This window comes from Mytilus trossulus, chromosome 7 (assembly GCF_036588685.1).
Source record: "Mytilus trossulus isolate FHL-02 chromosome 7, PNRI_Mtr1.1.1.hap1, whole genome shotgun sequence".
NCBI classification, from domain to species: domain Eukaryota; kingdom Metazoa; phylum Mollusca; class Bivalvia; order Mytilida; family Mytilidae; genus Mytilus; species Mytilus trossulus.
Window position 1 is genome coordinate 16,109,441 of NC_086379.1, and position 20,270 is coordinate 16,129,710.

General features: G+C 30.3%; 1 protein-coding gene across 2 annotated transcripts; it reads right to left on the minus strand.

The window, feature by feature from the left end:
- Positions 1 to 1,252: 1,252 nt before the first annotated feature.
- LOC134724701 (dnaJ homolog subfamily B member 12-like) lies at positions 1,253 to 16,529 on the minus strand. Of its 2 annotated transcripts, XM_063587876.1 has the most exons (10): positions 16,378 to 16,529; positions 14,273 to 14,453; positions 13,456 to 13,601; positions 12,915 to 13,025; positions 12,327 to 12,383; positions 10,471 to 10,494; positions 9,183 to 9,262; positions 5,525 to 5,634; positions 5,019 to 5,182; positions 1,253 to 4,129 (listed from the first exon to the last, which is right to left on the minus strand). In XM_063587876.1, exons 1-10 carry the CDS (start codon positions 16,508 to 16,510, stop codon positions 4,020 to 4,022), a joined length of 1,116 nt encoding a protein of 371 aa, XP_063443946.1. In that variant the 5' UTR covers positions 16,511 to 16,529; the 3' UTR covers positions 1,253 to 4,019. The 2 variants fall into 2 exon arrangements, with proteins under 2 accessions (XP_063443946.1, XP_063443947.1); XM_063587877.1 differs by lacking the exon at positions 10,471 to 10,494.
- Positions 16,530 to 20,270: the final 3,741 nt, after the last annotated feature.

Below are 20,270 nucleotides of genomic sequence, written 5' to 3' on the forward strand. Positions count from 1 at the left end.
TCTTGCTTTCTCTTGCTGTTAGTCGCAGGCTCAACAAAAAAGGTAGAAATCCAGGATAGTTTAAGAAAGTTATTAAAATTTCAAAAACTTTAACCACAAGGCAAATATTTGTGGATGCCGACTATGGAATGTAGGATCCCCATGTCTCGCTTTTGTGACAAAAGTAGCAGGCTCGTCACAAATTATGTTTATGCTGTAATAAGTAAGAATAAGACAACATGGTGAGATTGTTTATTTACAGTTGCTATCAAAGGAATAAAAACTTTCCAAAATCTGCTGAACACATTACAACTTCAATACAGAAGAATTTGGAGAATAAATTGTTTTTGTTTAAATATATTTAAAATTGTTAAGTTTCCATATTCAGAAGTATACACAAAAATCTGTTTATAAATATGCAACAAGAAAATTTATACATTTGAATCTTCCTCGAAAAAAAAATTGAAGATTTTTTCAACACATATATTTCATCACCATGAAAATCTAAGACGAAGTAATGATATTTTTTTTCTGGACACACACGACTCCCAGAGCCAACATTATATGTCTCCTCATTTTAAGAAGTTATCGTACATATATCATAAATACAACAAAACAATGTAACATTCATATGATGTGTTCATTTGTTTATCATAAAAGGTGAGGTAATAATATTACACATCATATGATATATATTATAGCAAAGGTCACTCAAGCATGATAAAGAGGTTTGCAATCATTATTCTCATGTACTGTAAATTCAGAAATTATTGCGAGGTTTTTATAATTGCGAAAAATGTGACAGAGTTGTAAACGCAATAATTTAAACTCGCATTTTGAAACATTTTATATGAATTAACAGGATTTGTCTCAAAATCGTAAAAAATCAAATCCCATTTAAGTCTAAACTGACAAAATTGCAATAATAAATGCATGCAATAATTTCTGAATTACAGTATAACATTTTATTGTATAGCAATATAATATATCCTACAGAAAGTAACCAAAAGTTAGCGTGCAATAAATTCTATTATTGCACTAGTGAAATAAGTCTCAATAAGTCTTCAAATTTCATGACGTCATCAACAACAAAATCTTAGTTTAAACCAATTTCTACTTTCAAATATTATATTGCTATACAATAAAAGGGTTATTGCATGAATATTGGGGAATATAGTCCCTCGTAGAACATATATTGCACTCGCAAGCTCGTGCAATATAAAATTCTACTCGGGACAATATTCCCTAATATTCATGCAATAACCCTATATTATTAAGTAAATTTATCTTAGATAGGTTTGACTTGGCACTTCAGCAATCAATTAGTCTTGTTTTTTTGAAAAATCAATAATAAAATAAGTAAATTTCATGTGTATTGCCAATGAATGATTTAGAATCTGCCACAAGGATGATATTGATAACGGTCATGGTTGTCAACTTTATTTAAAGACCTAATTTTTTTTACTGTGTATTCATTATTATTTTTGGATACCAATTTTTGTGGATTTCGTTGGTTCAGAAATTAAATGTTCTTCAAATGAATTTTTTAACTTGGCTTGTATGCAGACATTTCGACAAAACCATAAAATTTAAATAACCACATATCTGTAAGTTTTCCTCAATCATCTAAAAAATTGATATCCACGAAAATAATTAAATCCACAGTATTTTTCACCTCCTTCATTTCATCAAAAGTAGGTGAATAGTAAAGTGTATAAGATATAGATTTTTTCAGTATTTAACAATGCATCAACCCTCAATATAATTCCTCAAGCAGGTTGATACAGACGGTATATTGAAAAGCCATAACTATTCCCTATCTAATATTTTTTGAAACAAACAGAAAACAAGTGACCACTTGCAAGACAATAGGTAAATAGTGAGTGACCCATGCTATAAACTTCTATAAATTGCTGAATGCATACATATATAAATATACAATTTAACAATATGTCACACACTATTTCATCCATCTTATGCTTTAAAACATTTATATCTACACACGTCATATAAAAACACACTCTTCACAACATACATACAATTACAAAATACACAACAATCCTTGGAATCAGAAATCAAGGAATAAATTATCATATTTATCCTTCTGTTTTATAAATAAGATCTGTTTATTTGTAAATGAAGAAATTTATAATGATTTAGTTAAGCACATAGCCACACAAAATTTTATTTAGAAGTAATTCATACAAAGTATTGTTCTTTTTATATTTTTAAAATTATAAGACTATTTAACATTCTCATAAATGATAAATCAATTTACTAAAATTTATTTGTGATTTTTTAAAACTTTTTAAATAACAACTTTTTCTTGTGCAATAGGATTGTCTGCAGTTATGAAAATTAAAAGTTTAATATTTCTCAAAGGTTTCCACAACATTAAATACTTTATAAGTTACTGTGAGGTCTACTCAAGGTTTATATTTACATTCTTGTATAATGACAAGATGTCTGTAGGTTTTTTTGTTAGGTTGCTGTCTCATTGGTATACACACATTTCCTTCTGTTTAAATACAATATTACAATTTTGATATCAAAATTTCAACTTCCAATTCAAGTCTTTGAGATTGATTAGGATATTTTACAATGTTACATATATATACATAATTCTTTCCTGAAACTCAAACATGTCATTTGAGGAAAAATAACACTGTGTCTGGTGTTTAAACTTTTCTCATGAATATCATGACTTTTTGAAGCAGATTAAGTTTCCTGAAATGTCTTCTTCACGATCGAGATGGTAACTTTAACAGAAAATCTCCCTAGTAACAGTTTTAATTCTAACTACACCAAATAGGATAAATGCTTTAAAATTGTTTTCTGAACATGAAATATTTGCAAAATTGAAATTGATCTTAATTAAAACTAAGTATTATCTATATAGCTGCATCTTTCAAAACAGACTATCATTTCTAAAAAATAACTTGAAAGTCAAAATCCTACTTTTTTGTTCATATGAACAGTTGTTTGTTTTTGCTATAAATCATAAGCTCAATATTTTTCACAACATGAAAACAAGATAAGGAACTAATCCCAATGTATTTTCTACACAATTCAGTTATAAATCAAACAGCAATAAAGTACAGTTTTAAAATCTAACCAATAGACAATACAAATCACACTAACATTTATAATATTAATGCATTCTTTTAAGTTCATTTCAAAAAATCATATGCAATATATAAACATGATTGATGTCTTTATGAAAATGAATATACATATAGAAATGAAGAAAACAAAATAATGACTTCTCAATATCATACATCATCACATTTGTTCAACAAAAACAGCACTACATTTACGTTAAATATCTGAGAATTAACAAATTATATTAAAAACAAAACTGTCAAATTACATCGCAAAAATTACTAAGCTACAGAAAAAAAATCTTGTTTCTGAAGTAACTTTTCTAACAAAAGACCATATATAAATAAGTTGCAACTTAAAGATCATTCATTTTGTAATACCTTTGAGCATAGAAATATCAAGGAATGAACAATTTGAAAAACTTGAAAGAATGTTCAAACATATTCAAATTTACTGCCCTTTGGAAAATGTTTTATTTAAGTGAGGATACACAAATTTCAAAAGGGATTTCTATAATTAAAAAAACTTGGAACAAGTGCACGATTATAATATTTCTGTGTTAATTATGACATACAATTTACTTTGACTGCTTATTATTATAACAATAGACTTATATACTCTTTTGGGTATTTGGCTTAACTTGCTTTTAATAACTCAAAATCTAGCATGTCTAGCTTCAAATAACCTGATGCAATGAAAAATATCACTTTTTAATTATGATGCAAAAATTTTCAGAAATGTTTTTATAAATGGCAGACGAAATTGCATGTGTTAGTACCTTTAAAATATGAAAGCAGAAGCTTCTTAAATATAACTTTTATTTATGTTTGAATGAATCTAAATCAGCTACAGAAGCTTTGACAAACAATTAGAAAAAAAAATTATAAATAAAAGATTGATATCACATAATAATTAAACAACTATTAATCCAATTATAATCATGCATATATCTCTTGTAGTCTGTCACATGAAGGTGTCTCCATTTTTGAAGCTTTATCATATAATCTAGCATCTGCATAATTTCTGGCTTTCCATAACATATTTTCTTCTGCAAATAGAAAGAATATTCAAATTAAAGTAAAAATCTAAGAAACATTAAATTAACTTGGCAGTAATCATTTGTTAAAGGTTCAATTTAAATTCATATATGTTTCTCTTTAATCATTTTTTTTAATATAGATTAGATTGTTGGTTTTTCTGTTCGAATGGTTTTACACAAGTCATTGTTTGCGCTCTAAAAAGCTTGCTGTTCAGTGTGAGAAAAGGAAAGGCTCTGTGTTGAAGACCGTAATTTGACCTACAACGGTTTTATTTTTTACATATTGCAACTTGGATGGAGAGTTGTTTCATTGGCACTCATACCACATCTTCTTATATCTTTTCAAGTAAAATTTGGTGCAAATATTGAATATCTCATTCAATACTTGAACACAACATAAAGACATAATTTCATGTACCGGGGTATTTTTGGTGGAATAAGCTTATACAACTCCATGAGCATTATATATGGTCAGTAATTTTCAATTTGAGACGAAGAAAATACTGTGAGAACTTAAATGTTATTAAATAAAAACATATTGATAATCTTGTAGCCTGTTTTTATACAGGTTGAACTGATTTATTTATTTCTTCTGTATACAAAAAGCATTCATAAATTCAACAAATATGTACATGTTTCCCTGTTTGAATGGTTTTACACTAGTAATGTTTTGGTGCCCTTTACAGCTTGCTGTTCGGTGTGAGCCAAGCATCCAGGTTGAAGACCGCACCTTGACCTATAATGGTTTACTTTTATAACTTGTGACTTAGATGGAAAGATGTCTCATTGGCACTCATACCACATATTCCTATGTACATGTAATAATTCATTTCACTTCACAGATGTTCTGATATTTCTGCCGTCAGACACCAAGTTAGATAGACCCAAATTAACTTACTATAACTCCTTTCTCTCCAACAACTGTTACGTAAATTTGAAATATATTCTTCCTCTACTTGTCGTTCTATCCTCCGTAACTCTGCACGACTTTCCATTTGATAGTCTTTTTTAAGGAAATATGGAACATTTAAATTACTTGTTTTTCTACTGATCGGATGTTTACTGAAATATAAGAAATACAACTTGTTATTTATCATATTTATATTGATTTTTAAGGTAAAACAGTAAAAATGAATCATTTCTAAGGATTAATCTCATTTAAATTCCATAACAAATTGAATTATTTACATGAACAAGTTTTCATTTGAAAATTTCCAGAAATAAACAAAGAGGGGGGTCAGAAGACATTTTGTATCTTACACTACCCTGACTCTTAAGTTGATATTTTTTTTACTGCCCTAAATAAAATTAATCAGAATTTACAACTTATAAGATCTCGGCTAACAAAAGAAAGGTTTTTCCATTTGCTACAAAAAATAACGATGATCTATATTTTCGACTTACTCTGACTGTTGTAAACTGTACAAAGGTTCTCCAACCAGGAAACTACTCAGAACTGAGAGAAAGACTAATAGTAATATTGGTGCAAGCTGTAGTAACAATGTATAACTCGCCTGAAATATAATCAAAATCAATAGATATTATTCAGTATTAAACATGACTTTAGTTAACAGAATTAAAAAAAAACAAGAGGCTCTCAAGAGCCTGAATCGCTCACCTTAATTTTTTTGGTTAAATCTCTCATCAATGATTATTTTTGCTTTTCAATTTATTTAAATGTTCTTTGAATCGTCCTATTTTCTTCAAAAGCAAAAAAAAAATAATCATTTTCTCCTATGTTCTATTTTAGCCATAGGAGCTATGTTTCTTGACATACAAGAATAAAATATAAAATTTATACTAGATACTCTGAAACTCATTTAGCCTAAGTTTGGCTGAAATTGATACAGCAGTTTCAAAGGAGAAGATTTTTTAAAGTAAGTCAACATGATGAACAAATTGTGTAAAAAGTCTTTAAAGGGCAATAACTGCTTAAGGGATCAATTGACAATTTTGGTCAAATTGACTTATTTGTAGATCTTACTTTCCTGATCATTTTTGCTATTAACAGTTTATCTGTATCTATAATAATATTCAAGATAATAACCAACCAGATGCTCCGCAGGGCGTAGCTTTATACGACCGCAGAGGTTGAACCCTGAACGGTTGGGGCAAGTATGGACACAACATTCAAGCTGGATTCCGCTCTAAATTTGGATTGTGATTAAATAGTTGACACAGCATAGGTTTCTGACACAGAATGAATGTATTCAAATGAACTTAAAATTTTTGTTTTCTCTTAGAGCAATTCACTATGCTGTTGAATATTAATCCTCTCAAAAAAATGTTTGAAGAAATTTTCTTTTTATTTATGAAATTTCAAATGAGAAAAATTGAACCCAATTTTTTAATCACATCCCCCTTTCCCTTATTCCAAAACTAATTTCAATTAAAATATTCTAATGGAGTTTGCAACAATTACTACTCATTTAAATACATCATAAAATATTAGATGTAAAAAAACTGCTTGTTATCACTGAATGTAACAAAGATTTAAGTTGATTCTGGACAAAGAAAGATAACTCCAATGACAAAGAAAGATAACTCTTAATTTAAAAAAATTTTGCTATTTCACAATATTGTGAAATTAGATATTTCTTGCCATTGCACAATACTGTGCAATTGAAAAGACTTGCTTTTGCACAATACTTAATATAATAATTTTAGATCCTGATTTGGACCAACTTGAAAACTGGGCCCATAATCAAAAATCTAAGTACATGTTTAGATTCAGCATATCAAAAAGGCCCAAGAATTTGATTTTTGTTAAAATCAAACTAAGTTTAATTTTGGACCCTTTGCACTTAAATTTAGACCAATTTTTAAACTGGACCAAAAATTAAGAATCTACATACACAGTTAGATTTGGCATATCAAAGAACCCCAATTAATCAATTTTTTATGAAATCAAACAATGTTTAATGTTGGACCTCGATTTGGGCCAACTTGAAAACTGGGCCAATAATCAAAAATCTAAGTACATTTTTAAATTCAGCATATCAAATAACCCCAAGGTTTCAATTTTTGTTAAAATCAAACTAAGTTTAATTTTGGACCCTTTGGACCTTAATGTAGACCAATTTGAAAACGGGACCAAAAATTAAGAATCTACATACACAGTTAGATTCGGCATATTAAAGAACCCCAATTATTCAATTTTGATGAAATCAAACAAAGTTTAATTTTGGACCCTTTGGGCCCCTTTTTCCTTAACTGTTGGGACCAAAACTCCCAAAATCAATACCAACTTTCCTTTTATAGTCATAAACCTTGTGTTTAAATTTCATAGATTTCTATTTACTTATACTAACGCTATGGTGCGAAAACCAAGAAAAATGCTTATTTGGGTCCCTTTTTGGCCCCTAATTCCTAAACTGTTGGGACCAAAACTCCCAAAATCAATACCAACCTTCCTTTTGTGGTCATAAACATTGTGTTTAAATTTCATTGATTTCTATTTACTTCAACTAAAGTTATTGTGCGAAAACCAAGAATAATGCTTATTTGGGCCCTTTTTTGGCCCCTAATTCCTAAACTGTTGAAACCAAAACTCCCAAAATCAATCCCAACCTTTCTTTTGTGGTCATAAACCTTGTGTCAAAATTTCATAGATTTCTATTAACTTAAACTAAAGTTATAGTGCGAAAACCAAGAAAGTGCTTATTTGGGCCCTTTTTGGCCCCTAATTCCTAAAATATTGGGACCAAAACTCCCAAAATCAATACCAGCCTTCCTTTTATGGTCATAAACCTTGTGTTAAAATTTCATAGATTTCTATTCACTTTTACTAAAGTTAGAGTGCGAAAACTAAAAGTATTCGGACGACGACGACCACGACGACGACGACGACAACGACGACAACGACGACGCCAACGAGATAGCAATATACGACGAAAATTTTTTCATAATTTGCGGTCGTATAAAAACTGCAAAATTTCCAAAAAATTACCAATTAAGTGGCAGCAACCCAACAATGGGTTGTTTGATTCATCTGAAAATTTCAGGGCTGATAGATCTTCACCTAATGAACATTTTACCTCATGTCAGATTTGCTCTAAATGCTTTCGTTTTTGAGATATAAGCCAAAAACTGCATTTGACCCCTATGTTCTATTTTTAGCAATGGTGACCATGTTTGCTGATAGATCAAAACTTCAGATACAATTATTAACTAGATACCCTAAGGAACATTCAGTTAAACTTTGGAAATATTTAGCCTAGCAGTTTCAGAGGAGAAGATTCTTGAAATAGTTTACGACGACAGATGACGACGACTACAGACGACAACGGACGCCAAGTGATGGCAAAACCTCACTTGGCCCTTTGGGCCAGGTGAGCTAAAAATAACATAAATTTGTAGGTTAACTTTTTTTATTACTTTTCACAAAAATTGAATTCAGTTATATGTCAGTAATGACTTGATGCAGAATTTTTTGCAAATCCTTTTATTTTTCTATGATACAAAAAGCTTCATATTGTTTAACAGTTTTAATATGGAGAAAACTAGAAAATAAGTAGCACTAGGCATTCTGAACATTTATGCACAATCTGTTGTTCTATCTATTATGGTTTTCAAGGTACTATTTCATTAGTTTTACCATGATGATATATCTGGAATCTGTTAGTATAAAAATAAATGAGCAAACTTAAACATAAATAAAACCTGAGGATCAACCATGTGAAGTTTTATTCGAATGTGCACAGTGGTTTTGGAGAAGATCTCTTTAGAAAATTGCAGACTATTATCAAGAGTTAGCAAAGCATTTATAAAGCTTTAACTAATTCAGCTAAAATCACTTACATAATCAATTTTAAAGTCTTTAAAATTTTGACAGAGTTTTACATCATGCTTTGAAACTATTCAGACTACTCTGTAGAAATCCCTACCAACTAGATTTGTAAATGCATTTCATCTAGCAAGCAAAATATCAAATTTCAAAATGATTCAAACTTATTGAGAAACAGTGACAAATGAATGGACAGAAATTGAAAACCGACATACACTTAGAACTACTCTTATGCATTGGTATGCTGAGCCATTATACAATGAATTATGTACTTACATCATTACTGACATTTTCCTGTCTCTGGAAATGATAGGCATTTCTGTTGTGATGATGGTTGTGATGTCTGTATACATTATCTATGGAAAAAAGAAAGTAATCTCTATTGTGAAAAGAGTTCACACAGAAAATTATTTGGCCTTGGTTTATGTGTAAGTTTGCATGGTATACAATAAATTAGCATATTTTCGAGACTAGATTTTGGTTTGTTCCCATTTGCGAAAAAAAAACATTTAAAAAAATGCATCATACAATTTAAGTAATGAAGGCACTTTCAATACAACATTAACTTTATCAGAACTTTTATGACCATATCAGGAACAAAAATACCTTCTAAGAATTTAAAATGTTCATGTACTTCCCCACTGACTGAATCACCAAATTTAAAAATCTACTTAAAAAATAAGACAAGTAAAAGTATAGGCAAAGAAAGAGCTGATAGTTTAAGACATTTGATACTCTTGTGTGTTATGTATGCATACACAAAATCCAAGTTGGTTTGAAAGAACAAGATGAAAATCATATTCTACACACAAATAAAATCTGTAATAACTTCTAAAATGTTCAGAAACTGCTAAATGTCATAGATAGTTTTAAGTGATCAGTACAGATACTTTTTATCAGTAATAAAACAAAAGAGGTATGTGTCTGAGGTCACAAATGTCCTCTCTCAAGCTTTGCAATTAAAAAAGAAAATAAAACAGGACATAAATCTAGAATGCTAAGCACTGCCTAAATTTTAACTTTGTCTAGATTCAGTTCTGAGCGTTGTGTATGGTTTCTTAAAAATTGGATGAGAACAACTTAAATTAGAGTGCCAAAACAAAAATGGAACTGACTGTCAAGAGTAACACTTAATAATCTCTTGCTGGGGGGTATAAAAATTTAGCACATCATCATAAGTTGCTTTCCATAAATTTTTTACAAGCACATATCTACTAGCAGGAATCCTTCTTAATTAATCCTATTTGTCAACAGAAAAAGGGAAAAGATATACTGGTAACTAAGTACTGAATCATATGAAGTAATTCCTTATAGATACTTAACTTTTTAACATATTTAAGCATGATGAATGTTTTCTTTTAATTAATTAGATTAGGGATTAATAAATTAAGCTTCATAAAAACCTAAGAACATGGATTGAAGAGCCAGTGTTATATAAAGAATGATGGCAAAAATCTGACTTAGAGCATTACAATGATTTTGTTGTGTAGGAGGTTAATCATTCCAACTAACTAATGTTAAAAAATGTTATTTGGGTAGCTATAGTTTCTATATAAATGCTAACCTCGATGAGTTCTGTATACATTATCTGAAAAACAGAGAAAGACAGGTGTATACTTCTCAGATAAGAATTCAACTTCTAGAGAAAACTAGATTACTGATGAAATGCCAGAAAGGGCCCCCTTCATGCATTATGGAATTTTAGGCGTAGAAATAACAAGCATTCTGAGAGTATTGAATGGTAATACATAGTTTCTAACTGCTAACAATTTTTTGTACTGGAACGAAATGCTAACTTGCTCTATCACTTGTCATGTCATTATCTTTATACCAAATTTAGAATTTAATATCTTCATGCATGATGAAAAAATTTTGAACTTTTGAAGTCTAAGGACAAAAACTCAGCACAAAATTATCAGACCAGAACAACATTTAAATTTGATCTGTAACTTGTCATGATAAAACAATTTACCAATTATCAAATCAGTATCTTCAAGCATGAAGGAAAAAGTGTGGAAAACTTAATTGACAGACTGACCATTTACCAGAGTGTAAAACTAAAGTCAGTTGGAGACTATAACTCAAAACTGATGCAAACATCAAAATTTGTTTAATTGAGGTAATATTTTTCATGGATTTCATGCTATAAGAAAAACATGCAATTAAATATAAGTGTCTAGTGAAATAATATGTTTTCTTTAGTTCAAGCATGTCTGTCTTTTGATGGCCATTTTGACAACTGACAGATAATTTTAGACACCAGAAATCAATGTGGGATCATGGTGATAGCATGTTATGTCTATACATCAAGTTTCTTTTTCTGTCATTGCACAAAAAGATGTATCTCCATATTTCAAGATTTTTTCACAAAAAGAATACTTTCTGTATAAAAAGCACAACAAAATTAAGATCCAGACCCTATCATACTTTTGGAGATAACTAAAAATTTTGTATTTTACAAAAACATTTTTTTGGGTGTAAAAATACACTCATAATTTTTTACACTGTGAGTTAATTTGAAATGTATTAAATATACTGACATATCAACTTTTCTAAAAAAAGATATTTTTTTGTTTTTAACAAATAGTTTATAAGCAAAATCCCCCCTATCTCTGCAAATTACATATGTATGATGGATTACAACTGTACAAATTTTTACTGTTCCTATCTATAGTTTTGTTTTAAACAAAAACTTAGGGTTTTCCCAAGATTTATTTGCCAATTTCTAACATATTTTGCTGACAACTGTGCAAAAGTTTCATCGCAACCTACTCAGACTATAATATTTAAAGATTTTGCAATTACAAATTGTTTTTTAATGGTCAGCTGTAATTACTATGGACACACGTTTTAATGTTTGTCTTCTTCCCTGAACAATGATTTTATGAAAAGTATTTGGTTTGAAATTGTGTCATAAATGATTGTTAACTTTTTATCTATTGTCATATCTGTTGGATGAAAACAAGTTGTATGTGACACAAAAATAATATCCATTCCTGTGCATAAGGTTTATCAGAAGTTTAATTTTGGTATACTTATTCAATGAATAGTGCTGGACCAACTTTCTGTGTATGGAAAGAAACACACTAATAATGGAAATTATTGTACAATGTTTGTCAACTCTTTAAAAAAATCATGAAATTTTCCCAACAAGAAATTGATCAAATGACAAAAGATAATTATTTGTATATAAGATTTTTTACAAATACTATGCTATTTGATGCTTTTTCAGACCATATCTTTTCCTTTCTGTGGATTACTCTTTTCTATTGATTTCTGTAGACGTGTCTCCATTATTTCTTGTCTGAATACATCTTTTTTTTTCATTTCACAGGTGCATGAACAAATGTTCAAATACACTCATTAATACTTTTGCATTTTGCTTCTTTTGAACACCCAAATATCTATAATTATACTTACTCGTAGGAAAACCACCACCAAAGAACATGTTAAATAATTCTTCTGGTGATACTTCAGCTGAAATGTAAAATATAAATTGTTATCACCTTGAAAAAAAAAGAGTGGATCAATTACACTTTTGCTACTAAAACAATGACAAAAAAGCAAAATTGTTAAATTTATTCTGACCATTAACAAGAGGCTCCCAGATGTATGAATTGATCTCTTTATCAAAACTATAAAAAGTAATATGTATCTAAACTTGACAACAAGTGTGTAAAAGATGTCTACACTGTTTCTTAATTTCTAAAAAAAATCAATATACTTTTTAACAGCTTTAATACCTTTCAGATGCTACTCCTACAAAAACAGGTTTTTTTTGAGAAATTCAAATAAAGAAATTCCTAAATTGTTGTTTTCTTAATTATTTTTTTTACTTAACATTTTTGTTATACAGGAAAACAAATATATATTGAAACATGTTGCATGTCTCCCGTCTGATCTTTAATCACTAGATTTTATTCCTTTTACTAGAAGACAGAAAACAAACACAGTTTTTTACCTCATGTTGAAATAGAACTGTAAATCATATGTACCAATGGTACTTACTTTCGTAATATTGTTGATGATTATGTTGACTAGATTCTTCTTCTGGTCCATGTACATCGTATTTCCTTCTTTTATCTGCATCACTCAGGACAGCAAAAGCTTTACCAATAGCTGAAAATTATAACATACAGATGAATGATTCCTTTAAATGAATACTGTAAATTCAGAAATTAATGCATGCATGTATCATTGGATTTTATGGAGAATGGACAAAAATGCAAATTTTTTTTTGGTGATTTCAGACATATGTATCAGACATTAGAATGCAATGCTAAGTCTCATTATTAGCAACTCTGAACCAGTTGCATTTCTCGCATTAACAAACACTTCGCAATAATTTCTGGATTTACAGAATAATAAAATCTTTAGATGTTAGTATCTAAGGAATAAATATGCTTGGTTTTTTTTTAAAAGAATCTTTTTATAAACGAGTGAAACTCTTACATGTCTAATTTCCATTGTAAAACAACAACATAACATCAAATTATATGTTTTGATGAATCATCGTCATGCAGGCTCCTGAAATGTTCCCTTTTCTTACCTTTAAAAGCTTCTGTGGCTCCTGGAGCCTTGTTTTTGTCAGGATGCATCTGTAAAGCCAACCTTCTGTAGGCTTTTTTCAGATCATTCTCTGTTGCATCTTTTTCAACATTGAGGATCTCGTAGTAACATTTTACTTTTTTTATTCTGAAAATACAACTTGGTATTAAATAGCTATTCACATTTCAAAGGTTTTGTTGAACTCATTCACATTGTGTATCACTTCATGTACAATGTTCTTTGTGCACTGACTTAATCATTAATATCATGTAAAAGTTACATGAGAAATCTGTAATTATTCTACAAACATGTCAGCATTTATAAAAAGAAGGTTTCGGCTTTTTTGGCAATTATACTTCAGAACTTTATTGATGCCATGTTTTCATATTAGGTTATACGATGAAGCAAATTAATGGTAATGTCATATTGCCGATTTACCTTATTTAAGAAAAAATGCAATATTATGTTGTAGCCCACAGATTCAAGATAATACATGTACATGATGTAATCCGTCAAATATAAGAAAACTAGTTAAACAGTTAATATAAGATCCAATTTGGCCAAAAATGGCATCTTCCCCTTTAAAGGAAGTAAGAATCTTCTATATTTTATTTCTATCTGTTTATCATTGTTTAAATATGTTAAAAATGTGAATGTTTGTGTCATTTTGGTCTTTTGTGGATAGTTGTCTCATTTGCAATCATACCACATCTTCTTTTTTTATACATTTCTTTTTTAAAAATAAATTGTCAGAATCAATTTAAGTTATGAAGAATCACATCTAAAAAGAACTACAAATCACACAATATGCCACACACCTTTTGACTGCTTCTAGATTTTCTTTTGTGTATTCTATTTCTTTCTTTTCTGGTTCATTTTTTTCCTCTTTCAACCTGCTTTGGCTGCCTTTTCTTTGACGGACACCTTCAGGGTTATTTGGTTCACTTTGATTTTCTTTCTCAGCTGTATCATTTATTTCAGTTAAACTTTCAATTAAATCTGTGAATTATAAATTTGCATATTTTCATTACTTCTATAAATAAAAAAATAAATTAAAAATGGAAACAGGAAATTGACTTTTAAATAACAATACATATCTATTTAAATCTTTTTTCCACTTCATACATGTCATTACAAATTTAAGTAAACAATGTACCATATTTATTTATTTCCTAATTGTTACCATTTGAATCAATGATAGTATATTGTTCTACAGTGTAGCTTACATATATAATATGAAAAAAAAAAATATTATGCTTTAGTCAACCACAATTCTAAATTGGCAGAGGAGCAATTACATTTTGTTAAGTGCACTTCGTACATTTTGTAAGTAAAATCTGTATTTTGCTACATGGGAATCAGATCCAGATTTACATACCAATAACTTGAACAATGTTGTATTTTTCATTGTGTGTACTCCTTATTTCTGATCCCTCTGCGAATTTTGAATTAAAAAGTTGTGTGGCCAATAAAAGCAAAATATTTCTTAGGTTGGCAATGTTCTTGATGTTTCACTTTGAAATAAAGATTTTTTTTCTATACACATGATACACAAGACTAAAACCTTTTCTCATATTTATATACATTTTTGTAAGTTCAAGTAATTCTAAAATGAATAATCTTTTGTACTAGCAATGACTGTCGACTTGGCCCAGTCAAAATGGTCAATTTATAAAATTTGGAAAGAGTGCTTTGTTTAATCAGTTCAAACATTGTGTCTCAAAATCATCTGAATATACATGTAAATTCCAAAGAAAACTTTAGTATGATATCACACAAGACCAATTCAGGAATAACAAATAAGACCCTTTGTAACCTATATTGATCATTCATATAAAACTATTATATATTTTTCTGGTAGCCTACATGTAGCTTTAGACATGTTAGATTAGCCGTAGCATGCTAAGTGAGAACCCTTTAAGGACTGGAAATTAAAAGAACAGATTGTTGAATCTAGGCCATTTACATTAGTCATTACTTCTCAGAAAGTCATATAAAATTAAACTTATTCACCAACTGAGTTAGTTACACCATTCATGCCATTACTACTCATGGGTAATTAATCCAATACAGATACTGATAGGTTCTGATATTACACAACTTAATCATTCAATTGAAGCTACATGTACATGTATATTGGGTCTTGCTAAAACAATGCATAATGCTTAAAACTTTTCAAAGAGACATGTTTAAAGCAACACAATCACTTCAAACCAAATATTTGTGTGACTTTAATTTGTGTTTTAAAAAAGTAGATCATACAATCAATAAAAGTTTAAAATGTCTGCTTTCTACATATTTCCCTCCCTAAGCTCGTTATTGATGACCTTTGTTTTAGGAAACAGTTGAGCGGAACCGTGATTAGTTGTTTTTTCAAAATTAAACTAAATAACGCTAAGGAGTATTTGCTCCTTGACACATACATGAATTATCCTTCCTGACAATCACATATAACTTTTTTTACACTGTACATGGTTATCACAATTATGATAGTCTATCTGTTTCCCCGACTCAACTTATGCCACAGATGATGGATAAATTGGTTCAGGTTGGGAACCAAATTTTTAGTCTTAACCAAAATAACCCTCTGTAGAGCGAGCATTTTATCCCTCTTAAAAAGGATTATCCCTCTATAAAGGTATAAACACCATATATATAGGGTCCCAACCTGTTTAACCAGGATCTGCAAGCCCTTCCAGAGCACTTGACATCATCATGTTACTACCATCCTTAGATGCAGTTACTGTTGATCAGTTTCTTAGTTTTCTAAATAATGTTTGAAGGGTTGTTTTTTTTTGTTTTTTTTTTAAAGTGCTTCTTCGTCGAGTAATAATATATTGTTTTGTCAATTTGGTATCATCGCCTTCGGACTCGGTCTGTTTTTGTATTTGTAATTCAAATACACTTCATTTTATTTCTGTACCTTTCGCTTTTTGGGTAGGATATAAACGTTCAGCTTTGTGTAAAAATTTCAGGGCCTTTTCTCTGTCTCCTAGCTTGGAATATTTAATTGCAAGTGATATACATCGCTCGCTTTCGTCTTTATTCCCATCCATTTTGTTTTTGTCATTCCGAAGTCGATTTGAGAGAAACATTCCGATTGGACAATAGTGAAAGAGGTCTCGAGTATATTTTAATTAGAAAGTATTTAATTTTGACTTAATAAAACACTCAAAACCACAAAACTTGTCATAATAATGAAATAATTAATCCAAACATGGGTTATATGTTTTAAAAAACTGTCACTTTCCTTATACCAAGAAAGGAACGAAATGCAGACGAAATAATAATAACCAATCGAAACATCGTTAACATACCAAACAAGGATGACGTTTACATTAAAAGATTGCAAAGCAATCACTTAATCATTCCCCCTTTTTAGCTCACCTTGCCCGAAAGGCCAAGTCAGCTTTTCTAATCATTTGGCGTCCGTCGTCGTTAACTTTTCAAAAATCTTCTCCTCTGAAAACTACTGAGCCAAATTAAACCAAACTTGACCACAATCATCATTGGCCGGTATGTAGTTTAAAAAATGTGACCGGTGTCGCGGGTGACCCGGCCAACCAACCAAGATGGCCACCATGGCTAAAACAGAACTTAAGAGTAAAATGTAGATTTTGGCTTTAATATATCTGTGAAACCAAAGGATTCAGAGCAAATTTGACCTTGGGTAAAAAAAAATCAGGACAAGTTCTATCTGCCCTGAAATTTTCAGATGGCACGTTGATCGGAACCGGTTTTTTGGGTTGCTGCCCCTAAATTTATAATAAGAAGGAAACTTGGTCGTTTTTGGTTATTATCTTGAATATTATTATAAATAGTGAAAAACTGTAAACAGCAGTAATGTTCAGCAAATTAAGATCTACAAATAAGTCAACATGACAGACCAAAATTTTAAAGGAGTAATTCCCCTTGTGGTATTTTTTTATATAAATAGTAATAATGTACAGCGAAGTAAGAGCTACAAATCAGTCAACATGACTGAAGTGGTCAATTTACCCCTAAAGAAGTTATCATTGCCCTTTATAGTCATTTTTTTAACAATTTTCATATATATATATATTTTTTTAAGTTTTCCCCTGTCACTTCGGGCCAAGTTCATTATAGATAGAGATAGTTGTAAGCAGCAATATTGTTCAGTAAACTGAGTAAGATCTACAAACACATCACCAACACAAAAAAACACTGATTTGTCAGGAATCCCGGCATCTGTGTCCTATGTTTACTATGCACATATACCAAGGTGAGCGACACAGGTTCTTTAGAGCCTGTAGTTTTATTTATTATCCTTATTTTATATGATATATTCTTTCTAGATTTTCTACTAATTTCTATTCAGTATAAACGTATATTTTGCTCTAATACAAGTACACAGAAAAAGGACCCGGGTTCATCATGACCGTTTTGATGATTAGGATTTATCTAACTAGATATATATCAAACAATCAAGTTAAATACTCTCAAAAATCCAGGTTTAATCACATAAATTTGTATATTTGTTTATCTCTTTCTCTCTATGATATCAATTTGATATCCTGAACTCTTGTCTTTTAATCTTTGGTGGATATAGATCTATATCCTGGAACAGGGGCGGATCCTTTTTTTTTTAAACCTAGTAAAAAAGGGGGGTTCCAACTATATGTGACATTTGTCCCCATTCAAATGCATTGATCGTCCAAAAAAGGGTGGATTTACGATCAATATTCTTAGTCTAGTTTAGATTTTATGTGAAACTGACTTGGACAGTCGTGAGTGAGTCCTGATCACATATTGAAAAAATACAGAATGGTTGTCATGCAGATGGCAAACAAATGTTCTGTTTCATCCCTCCCCCTCTTTTTTTAAGTTAACATGTTGCTCCTTAAATTTCACTAGAACACACCCGCGAAATCGCGGGCATTTAGAGCGTGGTTGAAAGTATGTAAAGTGTTGTAGGAAGAATTTTGTAAAATATTTACTGATTTGTGAATTTCAGGATAAGTATCAGCTCAGAAGTAATAGGTACTTGGGGACAGGGAAATGTTTTTTTTAACCCTCCTTCTTTTTTCAAATTCCTATTTTTTTGTTTTCAATTAATTTCATTATTAACATACATGTAGTATAAAAAAATTATTATGAACATTCAAGTCAGGGGCCTATATTTCAGTGGTTGTCGTTTGTTTATGTGTTTCATATTTGTTTTTCGTACTTTTTTTGTAAATAAATAAGGCTGTTAGTATTCTCATTTGAATTGTGTTACATTGTCATTTCGGGGCCTTTTATATCAGACTATGCAGTATCGGCTTTGCACATTGTTGAAGGGCGTTAGGTGACCTTTAAATGTTAATTTCGGTGTCATTTTGGTCTCTTGCGGATTGCTGTCTCATTGGCATTCATACCTCATCTTCTTTTTTTGTAAAAAACTTAATGACTGGAAAAATTTCAGAAAAGGTATCAAAAGTCATAGGTAGTTTGGGACAGGATAATTGTTTTTCTATCCCGGCTCCTCCTTTTCCACAAAAAAATCCTTTTGTTGTGTTAGTTCTCCGTCTATGAATTTTAATGACACATGGATAATTTTAGCGCTTATCTGTATACAATGTATTATGCACATTCATAAAAGGGGGGATCGCATCGGGAGGGGTCCTGATCCCGATATCCCGGGCTTAAGAACATGCAATCCCGATGTTCCGAATTTAATATAAATTAAATATCTCGTGACAACCTGAAATTCGAAAAAAGAAATCCCGTATCCCGAAATGGTCAATCATGAAATTTCGATCTTAAAACACCCGTTCCCGATGTCCCGAAAAGGTCCTGCTTCATTTATTACTATAAATAAAGTGTATTTTCTTTAAAATTCTATTCTCAGTTTAATAATCGATCCACGGTGGTCATTGATATATTATACAGACACTCTCTATTTAATAAACTCTGTGACCGCCGTGGATAGTAAACTTGAAAATGGTATCAGACAAAAAAATACACTTTATTCCTAGTATATGTTTTCAAAGTATACAATAAACGCAAGCCGGAGGTCTAATCTGAATTAAAATTTCGTCCAATGACGGATATCAGACAGAAAATACACTTTATTCGTAGTATATGTATGATAAAGGTATACAGAAAACGCAAACCGGAAGTCTTATCTGACTTAAAATTTCAGACAGAAAATACACTTTATTCCTAGTATATGTTTTCAAAGTATACAATAAACGCAAGCCGGAGGTCTAATCTGAAGTAAAATTTCGTCCAATGACGGATATCAGACAGAAAATACACTTTATTCGTAGTATATGTATGATAAAAGTATACAGAAAACGCAAACCGGAGGTCTAATCTGACTTAAAATTTTGTCCAATGACGGAAACATATCCGGACGCCTTTTTTTCTCGTTTTTCTCCCAAAATAACTCAATCTGTATAATCATATGAATGGATGACAAATGCGATTATGCACTGTACATATAGGACACAGAGACATGAAGATTAATTTATTGTGGAAAGAAGAGAAGCGACACCCAAAATGAGGTCTTCTCGTTTAATAGTATAAATAGATGACTGAAACCAAGGACTTAAAATAGACGTCCCTGCTGAAACCAAATAAATTTTAACATGCCTTAAATTTTTTTTAAAGACCAGCACTTTATATTTCAACTTGGACTATTATACTAACCATATATATTCTGTCCCAGAAAATGATAATAGTAGCTTGCAGAGGAATTAGAGTAAACAGTACGTCAGTGTTTTGATTTTTACTGTACATTGTTGTGCGTTGTTATCATGAGGTATTTAGCTGATTGAAATAAGTCTCTAGACTTTTCTTACAGTCCGAAAT

Bases quoted from the DNA above. Each gene is read 5' to 3' on its own strand.
- LOC134724701 (XM_063587876.1), bottom strand. From the start codon at position 16,510: ATGGATGGGAATAAAGACGAAAGCGAGCGATGTATATCACTTGCAATT. The intron at 9,263-10,470 runs GTTAGCATTTAT...TTTTTTCCATAG, and splicing joins TGTATACAGAACTCATCGAG to ATAATGTATACAGACATCAC. The intron at 4,130-5,018 runs GTAAGTTAATTT...TTCTATTTGCAG, and splicing joins TTGGAGAGAAAGGAGTTATA to AAGAAAATATGTTATGGAAA.